At 39.5% G+C, this 12,126-nt stretch overlaps 1 protein-coding gene across 2 annotated transcripts in view; it reads right to left on the reverse strand.

Annotated features, from left to right (window-relative positions):
- Nucleotides 1–12,126, reverse strand: part of LOC117288162 (ataxin-7-like protein 3) — an 81,205-nt gene that overhangs the window by 50,596 nt on the left and 18,483 nt on the right. For both annotated transcript variants that reach the window (XM_033768884.1, XM_033768883.1), the window contains exon 3: nt 1,422–1,525. In XM_033768884.1, the coding sequence (XP_033624775.1) occupies nt 1,422–1,525 (104 nt within the window). The remainder of the gene's footprint in view (nt 1–1,421; nt 1,526–12,126) is intronic.

Raw genomic sequence — 12,126 nt, forward strand, 5'->3', positions numbered from 1 at the left:
CCTTACGCTGCAAACTACGTGGCCATCCTATGTGCGGACCACTGGGGGGACACTTTATAGAACAGGAAGAACATGATGAAGAAGAAGTTGTTTACAGAGGCAAACAGCAAGAAAGTTTTGTAATAAATCACAACAGTACCATGTTACAGGTTAATTTGAACAGAGTTAAGAAACAGCCTTAAGCTTATGTGTTCAGAAGGAGTTAGTTTAACCCTTCAGCACACACGCAATATTAAACATAACGTCACACGCTCCTCAGTGCGCCATGAAAATTCAATCGATTTCCGACCGAATCCAGAAATCGTCGGATAACTGTCGGTGTGATTAATTTCTTGTGTTACAAGTTGAGTTTATTTTGTAGAGGATGAAATTATCTTTTGAATGATTTTCACAGTTGTTTTGTTTGACTCACCAAATTCAAGTTTTCAGGTTGGAAACATAAGTGAGATCAAAAACAAATTAAAAACATTGTTTGCATATGACAGTGGTTTGTTTACGTGGAAAATTGTGCACACAAGTTTTCTCAACAAAGCTACGAAAAGTGGTTGAAAATAATCACAACATAGCTTTAGAAATGAAAACAAGTGCCTCTATTACCAACAGATACCTAAACTGTAACTAAAATCTTCCGTAAAATCCTTTCAAATCCTTTTCAAGCCCCCCCCCCCCCCCCCCCCCTCTTGACAAGTAGGCAATCCAGGGTGCCGACCTGAGGTTGATATAAACAAAATGTCAACCTCCCTCTTACACTGATACATGTACTTCTTTACTCAGTTTTCTCAAGGTAAAGCATTAAAGTTTGTAAGAGTAACTATAAATAAAATATGAATAGTAAACTTGCGGGTACAACCATGGGTAAAATCTCCTTTGAAGGAGTGGTGGCTTTAAAAAGAGCCGGTTTGGTCTCAACGTTTTAACAGTATACTCTGCTCATCTTCAGGAAAATGCTGGACTACTGGTAGTGGTGGAGCTCATGTGTGGCTGAAGGGATGCACTTTGGGGCGGGAAGAATAAGCATTCTCCTGAAGATGAGCAGAGTATACTGTTTGAAACATCGAGACCAAACCGGCTCTTTTCAGAGCCACCACTCCCTCAAAAGAGATTTTACTCATGGTTGTACCTTCAAGTTTACTATTCATTTATATTTAGTTACTCTTATTCTCCACACCATGCAAAGCTTCAAACACCATTTATTAATATTAGTGTTTTCAAGGAGTAAAAGATGAATGTAATGGACCCAGGCTATAATCTTGCCACACAAATACCGAGACAGAGGGCGCCTTTCGAAACAAACTTAGGACCTTGGAATTTTGCAGGATAGAACCCCCCAAAAGTAAATACATTTTCTTTAACTGCCAGCCATAACGACTGGTCTAACAATACACTGCACTGAGAGCTACTCATTAGTGATATGAACTTACTTTGTACACATCTTTCGAGTGTGCTCAGAAATTACGCCACAAGTCGACATCAACAAACGTTTTCTCTCTTCCAAGGACAGTCCCTCATAGGTAGAGGTGTAAACCTAAAATTAAAAACAACAAAGTAGAATAAACAAAAAGTTCCAAGCATCAGAAAAACTTTCCAACAAATTTGAAGTTTTTGTTTATTTTAAGTTCTATTTATTACACTCATTTTCAAATAATGAATAGGCTAACCACACTGGGAATCAACTAACCATGCATTATAAATGCATATGCAATGGTTTTCGTAAATGTAACTTTTATTCAATAACTAAAGAGCCAAATTACAATATTTTGATTTTTTAAATCAGTTATAGCTCCAGGTTGATGTTTTTGTGACATACATGTAACAAAACTTAAATTGCAGTTTTTCTACACCCAATTATGTCATTATAATAATAATAATAATAATAATGAACCATTTTTGTAGAGCGCATATCACAATCACAGAGAAGTCTCTATGCGCTTTGAGAAGAAAACAAAAGAGAAGTAAAAGTTAAAAGAGATGTGAAGTAAATACAAAAGCAAAATTTAGTTGATACAGAAAGAAGTACTGAAGGCTATTGCAAAAATAAATGTGTTTTTAACTTTGTCTTAAATAAATTCACAGTTTGAGCTTGTTTTATGTTGTCCGGAAGACTATTCCATAATTCTGCTGCTGCTGCTGCTGCAAAAGCTCTGGCCCCATAAAATTTAGTAAAAGTCGAGGGACAAACTATTGAGAGACCTGGATTTAGAGCGGAGATTACAAACTGGATTATATTTTTGGATGAGTTCCTGGAGAAAAGTTGGGCCCAAACCTAGCAAACATAAGAACGTTAATGAAAGTATCTTATACAAAGTACGGTGTTTTATCGGAAGCCAATGTGAATCATGCAAAATAGGAGAAATGTGGTCACGCTTTTGAGTATGTGTCACTAATCTATTATAGTGAGGTGGGTTAAGGAAAAGATCCTGACAAGGCGGACAAAAGCACCATTTTTTTCACCGCAGTATCAGTTTGACCCACAGATTTCAAAAAAGTTATGCTCGAAAAAATCTTAGAATGGGATCACCTTGAATTACGTCAGTATGAAGTCATAAACTCTTTTAATGTAATAAAGCAAACGCAAAAGCCATGGTGGGATTTCTACATACCAAAATTATGTTTCTGAGGTAAAGGAATTCAATGAGGGTTGTATTACTATTAGTTTGTAATAAAAAATAATATCCTTTATGGTGACTTTATAGATGTAATTATGACGTCATCATCATCAATACTACACAAATAACAAAATCAACAAATTTGAAAAATGTAGTTTTAATCAAATGATTGACGTATAACAATAGACGCCCAGCTTCCTGCTGGACTGGTCACATGAGTGCACCCGCTGCACTGGTCACATGAGTGCACCCGCTGCACTGGTCACATGAGTGCAGCGCGCCATATCAAACCAATGCGTCCAAGCATGACTGGGTATAATAGCGTTGTTACAACAATTCCAATTGGTCAGGTCTCTGGTAATGCCGCTGAGTATTTGCTTCATATATATTACACGCATATTCCTATCAAGTTTCACAAAGAAATAACTTTATTTCTTTCGTGCACATGTATCAATTTGTTTCCATTCGCTCCTGCTTTGTTTTTCATTTGGGTTTTTTGGACAGGCATGCCAAATGCTGACATTTGCTTCAGCTGCAGACTACAAGGGCAATGGTCAAAAGATTGCCCATTCAACTATGACAGTGGATCGTCTAGAACCAGGTCAAGAGCGACCAGCACAATCTGTTGGTGTATCCCACTTCCATAAACGAGCCACACCCCGATCACAGTAGAAGGCAAAGTTGCCCTGCCTCAGGAAAGATTATAGAAAGTCTGCTTATAAGTTTGTCGCCGAATTTAAGGCGTTATTATGTGTTATGTTGATTGCTCTAGATAATAAGTTTGTAACTTACATTTGTAACTCGTATACTTTTCTTTTCCAATTGACTTAACTTAAGATCATTTATGCACAACGCTTTTGGGTACAGGAAACATGATCTTCAAAGATGCTATACACACAGAGCAGACAGCACAATAAATTGTGATCAACTTTCTTAGAAAGAAGACTTTTTGAAATAAACCTCATAAATGCCAAGCCAAACCAGTCAGTAGATTCACCAATAGTTCAGCTAACTATATTTTGAGTGGGAGAAAACATCTTCATACCACCAGTTCAGAAACAGCAATTATCACTACAGAACAAAAAAGAAACGCATTGTCAAGAACAGCTGGTATTTTTCAATACATGAATTCGCACCCATGTTCAGGCACAACGAGATGGCAAAACTCATAGCAAGCCATCCATTTACTACAAAAAATCATGAAGGTTTAAACATTCGTTCCCAAATTGGGCACAGATTTTGTGATTTTTTATTGTTGATGCACAAGGTTTAAGCTTTTTCATTCCCAAATCGGGCACTGATTTTGTGATTTGTGTTTATTGTTGATGCACACCAGAAGGCAATGTTCATGTTTTTAACGTGGTGTTTATAATAAATTGGATTGAATGGTGTCACAAATTTCCGTTCAGTTTCCGAGTTATGTGTGCGTCTTTTGTTTACTTTTAGCTAGCGCAAACACCCCTGTTTTATTTTGGTTCAATCCCAGGAGTTCCAGCCAATCAGGCGTAGTGTTTCTAGGCAGTATGGTCCGACTAGTGGAAAAACCTAGGTGCGGCCTGTACCTCATACGTCACAGTGCTAATGTGTTTCATGGTCATTGTTCTTACTTGAGTTCCAGGAATCTAGGGAATGTGTTAATGTGTTTTATTGTAAGTGAGGAATGTTAGAGTGGTTGCTGTCGAAATCAGTACAATTTTATTTTAGTTCACAAATTGATCTTCCGAGAGAAGGCAGCAATTAATCTAGAGAGAGAGCTGAGGCCCGATGTGAGTGTGTGGCAGACCAGTAGCAATAGGCTATATCTTTGGGTGAATTGGGTAAAAATCTCCCAAGATTTCTTGATTTGGCAACAGTGCCAAATATCAGCATACAATATCCAACGGTCTTTTGAAGACCTTGACCCGTTTGCAATGCTCAGCCTCAAGAGTTCATCTCCAGCTAATGGCCGTAAGTTCACTGTCACTATTTTTATTAATGAGAAGGAGGTAGTTTTCTGTTAAACGCAAGACAGATATTGTTTTCTGTTAAACGCAAGACAGATATTGTTTTCTGTTAAACGCAAGAAAGATATTGTTTTCTGTTAACCAACAAACTATTAAGAAATGTGGAATTTACAATTTGCTCAGTGCTTCGTTTTGAACTCTGTATTTGTAATCGAATTAGATTGACGGTCCAAGCAAACTGATTCAATGTAATATTTTGTGGCAGAAGTTAAAATTATATGTACATGTATATTGGCAAAGTTTTGGTTATTATTTCATACGTTTAGATGGCCGTAGAGACCGGGTAACAGACCGCGAGACAACCCAACGAAGTGTACGGGAAGAACCGGGTGCGAGTTTAAAGAGAGCCTAAAGTGGCAACCCATGTTGACGGGCAGTCTGAGTGACAACCTTTTCTTGGCCCCTTAAGTGTCGAAGCAAGATTTTGCGGTGACAAGAGAAACTTCCAGGATATTTTGAGGAAAGTTAATGTAACTTGTGGAACATTGACGTAACTGAATCTATGTTGAATTAACTCAGTGTTAAATGAAAGAGTTGGAGTGAAGGGTTTAACTTTGATGGAGAAATTATTTTGAGTATTATTTCAGTGAGTAAATTTAAGGGCCGATTTGAGAATTGTATTTTTGTTGAAGTTGAACCGAAAAAGTAATTGAAGTGTATGAGCAAATATTTCTAGCCAAATTGTAGAACAGTTGAAGTTGGCAAATAAACCGTGCTATATCGGTAACACTCATGAATGATTTTCTTATGTAAATAAACCTAATTGTTGTTGTGCTGTAAAACTGTGTCACGTTTGCAAATCATTTTGTCGTGTTTGTTTTGGGAATCTTAGTCACCACATAGTTTTGACAGCCGCATTAAAAGGTGGTGACAAATGGATTTGAATTGAATTGGATTTATAATGAATACTCTCCAGTCCTACCTATTAGTCATGGTCATTATACAATTACTTTTATGTTTTAGCGCCTTACCGTGTATTAGGCGCTATATAAATGCATGTTATTATTTCTATTATTATATTTACAGCGTTATTATATCGTACCACTCCAGCACCAAAGTTTACAAACCCCTGTTAAACAAGCCACCTAGCTACAGAGGTGTAGGGAATTATTTCTTGATGTATTAAAGAAATAGTATAAAACTATGAGTTAATTATACACTGGTGAACGAACCAAAACATCTCCGCTCCCACACGCCATAGGACAAAAACAATGGGTAAAAAACACATCAAGAATCATTACAAACTCTATAACTGACAAAAGGCACAACTGAATTAAGATAGCGTGTGGTTTCTACATTGAATGCTACGGAGTCTTTTACCTGACTTCATGGAATAGTAAGTGGTGCAAGGGATGGTCCTTATTTTACATGATTTCACCGGCCTTAGCTAAAACACACCAGACATGTTTTTCAGAAAGGTCCATTTTCTCACCAAAGATTTTACCAGCTTGGTTAGCTATCCTTCGTAGCTTGTTCATGTCTGCTTTCCCTAGATCTGGAACCACACAAAACAGCCGTAGAGAAAATTACACATTCAATCACAGAAATGTAATACAGCTTCATAATTTTAGCCAGTTAAAACCATTTGTTTAGAAAACTTCTTTTTTAGGTAAAGTGGTTAATTTGGTTTGCAGTATAAACACCATGTGAGTATCTACTTGCCAGGTAGAGTTTGTTCTTAGAGAACTGTCTTGCTTTATTCAATTACCGCGGAGTAGATATTCGGGGGATCGGAAGACTTATCAGTTCTGAAAAGAACTGTCCTACTTTATAACTACTACCTGGGCAGATGGTATAGAAAATAGGCTGGGACTACTTTAGCTTATATGATCGTAATTAACTGTACTACCGCGGAGTCAGTTCTTGGGTTGGTCTCAACGTTTCGACTAGCTTGCTCTAGTCATCGTCAGGAGACGATCAAGCCTGGAGACGATTTATATCGCAGGAGACACCTAATATCGCAAGGTACAATGGACGTATAAGAATTAGCCTGATTTATATTTATAATATGAAGGGCTAAAGCCAGTTCAACCATTTATTTAGAAACAAACTTTTGAGGTAAAGGGCAATTAAAGACGTATATAAGAATTAGCCTGTATTTATATTTTTAATGCGAATGTGATTCCAGGGAGACAATCGAAGGGCCAGAAGAGCCAGTTTTAGAACTATTTGTTTTGAAGTAATTCTAGGACTTATATATTGCAAAGTTCAACAAATTTATCAGAAATAGCCTGTAATGATAATTATAATTATATACGAATGTGATTTCAGGGAGATCCGAAGGGCTAGAATAGCAAGTTTTCCCAACAATTGCTTTTGAAGTAATTCAAGTGACCCATGTTGTAAAGTTACAACAAATTTATCAAAAATAACCTATAATGATAATGGGAGACTTTCTGGGACGATAGAGGGCAGCAGACTTACCGGGTAAATCCATTGTTCTCAGAATTATGCGCATGTTCAGAACTACGTAAACAATGGAAATTTACCCGGTATGTCTGCTGCCACCTAGCGTTGGAAAGTCTCCTATTATAATACATATGTTATTCCGGGGAGATACCCGAAGGGCTTGAAGAGCCATGATTCAAAAGCTTTGAATTGGATGATATAGTATTTTCCTGCGGATAAGACGCATCTTATCTGACTTTTTAGACCCCAAAAACATTGGTGTGTCTTATCTTTCGGTGCGCCTTGTCTGCTGACGATTGATTTTTTTTTTAGAATCACTGCGTGAAATAAAAAATACCTTCTTGTCCAGTTCAAATTAACGGTCTTTGTGTGAAGAACAATTACTCAATAATGCGGTTAAACAAGGCTATCCAGACACTGAGACCGTTTTTTCGTTCGAACAATGCCGCAATCCCCCAGACGGTCCTTTTATTCAAACAATGCCGCAACATGTGTATTCCCCATGACGGTGCTTTCATACCAACAATGCCGCAATGCGTCTAGCTTTCAGTCCAACAGACGTCGGCGTTGTACAAACGTTTTTCTGTGTGGCCGGGTATTCATTCCGAAAACGATTGACAGTCAATAACTTCAAACAAACGTCATTCACCCAACCGCTATTGTGTGGTAAACTTTGAGGGTTTTTATTGTAGAGAATATTAATGATCTCTGAAGTGTGCTTTAGGCTTAATGTATTAAAAGGATATGGGGTAATTATTTGCACCACTGTGAACAAAGAGGGCGCATGATTCAAATCATTCGCGTTTCTGGCGTGCCCGCACCTGGACGTGAACTGGTTCGTCTCCGGTTGTCAAAAAAAGTCATTTTATTCTAAGGGAAATTGGACAGACCGGTTGGCTTTGCATTTGACCCTGTGGCCATCCTATCAAGCGTGTCAAAAGGGGCTAAAAAAGACGAAAAGCCGTTCATGTTTCTTTCTAAAGATACTTGGGCAGCCTCTAGATCTCTATATGAGTGGTGATAAAATCTAACGTTGTTCAGTCGACGGAGGCTGTTGTCGGCGATAGAAGCTGAATGTTTTGTTTTTTGATACTTTCCAGTTAATAGACAAGGCTTTCCTTGGGTTTCGGGCATTAGAATGTTTCTAAACGAGTACATATCAGATGGGCAGAACATCATGCAAGGCGTGTGGTAGTGTCGGATTCTTTGGCCAAAAGAATGACGGGCTTTGGTTGGCTAGCCTCACAGGATCTCCAATGGAGCGTTGAAGGAAGGTGAAGATGGGTGCATTGGACTGATTGATGCCATCTTGTTGTCAAGTAGACTAACGCGGAGATTACGCATGGTTGATATATAACAACTAAAATAAAAAATAAAATTACATGTCTGTGGAAATATTTTTGTCATGGGCTGCGGAACTTAGTCGGTCTATTTGGTTTTGTGGTATGCAGTCTGTCCTACACGATGCCGTTGAAATACCGTTGCGTTGGTCATCGCCAAATTGAGGAAGTTGTGTCAGGACAGAATCTAACTATGATGATTTTGAAGCGTTATGGCAATTTATGTTTCCTTTTCCGTAGCTCTCATGAAACAGTCAGGCCGAGCTTAACGGCAGACTCGACGTTTTCATACAAATTCCAGCGTTAAAGAGCCCAGAAGGTAGTTTGGGAGTTTTCTGTTTAAATGCCGGTTGCTGACCATCATACGGTTGGGGTTTTAAACCCCAGCTAGACGACAACTCTATACCCGGATGGTGTAGTCAAGTTTGATTGATAGGACACACGTGTAGCCTCATAAGGAGGGTGATGACCTTACACAGCAACCTCACAAGGACACAGACGTACCAATTAGAGCTCCATGCTATGGATGATTTTATTTTGAATCGGCTGGGTTCGCAGTTAGAGCCATTCTTCCTAATGACATGGGTCTAACATGAGAAAAGCTTGGCTCGTTTAGGTGCGGGCGTATGTTACCTATCGGATGGGACGGTCCACCTGTATATTTGGCAGAGATGAGGTCGTGCTTGATTGGCAGGTCACAATCAGTGCGGGCGGGATATCACTCAAGTAGTGTATGTAGTTTATAGGCCGATATTTTGCAACGGGTACAGAAGTACATTAAACCTTTGGAGCAGTCAGAGGCCCACGTCACGAGGAAGGAGATGTCAATTATGTTCTAGACGAGGTGGGGAGCTCCCATCAGGTCCTAAAGGAAAAAGAACGAAAAATCTTATGGAGGTGAGGAGCGGGAGACCGAGCAAGCTCGTAAGTCGCACAATAACAAGAAGACGTTTGAGGTGACAAGGTCTGATGGCAGTGATCCTTTGTATATATAATCACACCTTGGCAAACTCTGCGGGGATGGGTCCTCCCTTGGTTGTCGCCCCTAAGCTGGACACAGTTTGCTATTTCATCAAACAAATGAGTTGGTGGATGGGTTTTGTTGTTTTGTCCATTTCCTTGCTTCAACCGATGATATCCTACCACAGGCCCTAGGCCAATAAATCCTAGCCGCTCTACGGGAGGCAGTAGTAGACTCTAACTGCATCTCGCAGCATCAGCGGGTTGAGACGACTGCGCATTGTGTGCCCACGTAAGTCGATTTCGGGGGTTTCCGGGTTTGGGCAACTCAAATATGTGAGAATTCAGCAGACGGTCAAAGGCCAGAGAGGACGTATGAGAAGCATTGCAGGGGTCTTCCTCGAGCTCGACATCAGATCTTACCGAGCGTAGAGCTCAAACCTCAGAACCAAAAGGCTTCTACAAGTTGGCTATCTAGCTGTGTCGACGGTGGACATAGCAGTTTTGACCAAATGGCGTCGGGCGTTCCAATCCTTGGGCCGTCATTTAGGTTTGGGTGAGAAATGGGGCAATTTGGTAAGAAATGGGGGGGCGTGAGGCGGACTAGGGTTTGGTGAGAGGTGAAATGGGAGGTTTAGGGTTTCCCTTGCTTTGTCAGTGTGAGAAAGCAGGCTACAGGGTTAGAAGCGAACAATCGTTTACACCCATATCTAAACCTAAATGTAGAGTCTTGAGCCCGCGAGTGAGCAGTGGTGCAAATAGGATACAATTTATTTTTGTATTTGCCTCTTTTTTAGACCTTTGTGATTGATAAGTACATGTAAGTGCTTTGGGAACTTATCTGTCATCTTTGGTAGGACAAGAGTTTTATATTATTGTTACAATAAACGTTCAAATTGTAAATTGATTTGTTGCCTCTTTTTAGACGTTTGCTTTAAAAAGTATTATGGGAACGTAGCATTATCTGACTATAATAGAAGGATATGATTTGTATTTGTTTGTACGGCCAAATTAAAATAATATGTGTGCTTATACACTGGCCAACAAATTTAGAGGGTCGGTAGGGAAAGAAACACATTTAATTTTATTGAATTATTTAATTGCTTCAAAACTTCGGTTAGGAACGATTGTTAATATCATGCTTGCCCTTGCATGTAAATTGCCTGTAAAAACAACGATGTCCAAGTTCCACTCGAAAATCTCTTAAAATGACACAGAAAATAAGCCCAAAACGCAACCGTTCCGAGGTCTGTAAATTTCATCACGCAACACAAAAGCAGATCACGCCTGAAGTCGTTTTAAATGGCAAAGATTATCCAAACTCCGTCTGTTTTATAAATTGGCGTTTTGTAATATTCGAGTATTGGAGAGAAAAATGTGTAAATGTTCAAAATGTCCGACCCCTATTGGAAGAAAAAAAATTAAAATGGTAAGATTGTCCAAACTCCGTCTGTTTGATAAATTGCCGTTTGAGTATTTGAATTAATTTGATTAATTTTAATTTTAATTAAAGTAGTCTCTAACTGAATAAACTTTGAAAATCGATATTGTCCCACTTTAGGTTGACCCAGAAGTAGAGGTCAATTTGAGGTCACGGTTTTTTGCAATTTATCTCCAATCCCCAAGGAGTCTATAACTACCAACAATCTAAAAGTCGGCCATAATACTTCTTGAGATATGGTCCTACTTCCGGTTGACCCGAAAGTAGAGGTCAACTTGAGGTCACAGTTTTTCAAAGTTTATTTTTAACGCCTAAAGCCGTGTTCGCACTGGATTAATATTTTGGGTAAATTAACCATGACGCTGGGTAACATTCCGACGGGTTAACTTTCCCACCGTCCGCACTTGGATTTATATGACTCGGGTAAACTTACCGAGACCGTGGGTAAACTAACCGAGCTGGCTCCCTGCGTAACCTTTGAGCGCAATTTTTGGTTTTCGACTCGATTTTTGCAAATATTGTTAATCCAAACGATTCGATATCAAATTCACCGCTCCTCTTTTGTTTTTTTACAACTTGGAAAGACGAAAGACTTGCTAGGCAAAAGAGCATACACAACGCCGCCTGCCAATGAGGCATGCTCCGACACAAAGGGCCCATTACGCGGCAAGGAATACCTTCTACACTAATTTCTGCACAGCCTGGCTCCGTTGTGTTTGTGTTGTGCATAAAGACATATAGGGACCAATACTCGGCTAGCTTTAGTACACGCGATCTAGCGGTTGTTGACTGCATTTGCCTATTACTGCTGTACAAATCACCGTCATATTGAAACTTTTGATCGCAACTTCTGAACGGGCCATTTCTCGAACTTATAAATCCGTGTACGGGAAAACTATTCTGCGTTTTTCAGCTTCTGAGTTGCATTCCTGATTTGTGCTACATTGAATAGTTTGATAATCACGAAAATCTTATTCTTCCATGACAAAACAAGTCAGCTTCCTCGGGTCAGGAAGATTTAACCGAGACGTTGGGTCCGCACTGGACTTTCTGGCTCGGTTAAACTGACTCGGTCAATCTTCCTGGGCACTCGGTCAATCTTCCTGGGCACCTTTGGCTCGGTTAAACTAACCACGCGGCGTGGGTAAGTTACCTGTCAGGAAAACTACCCAGGCTGTTCGCACTGGACTTAAAATGGGTAAGTTACCCATTGGCTCGGTTAGTTTGCCCAAATTAAGTCCAGTGCGAACACGGCTTAAGGCGTCTAAAACTGAAAAAAGTTTGAAAATCGATTGTACAGTATTTGAGATATGGTCCCACTTCCGGTTGACCCGGAAGTAGAGGTCAACTTGAGGTCACGGTTTTTC

Source organism: Asterias rubens, chromosome 3 (assembly GCF_902459465.1).
Source record: "Asterias rubens chromosome 3, eAstRub1.3, whole genome shotgun sequence".
Taxonomy (NCBI): domain Eukaryota; kingdom Metazoa; phylum Echinodermata; class Asteroidea; order Forcipulatida; family Asteriidae; genus Asterias; species Asterias rubens.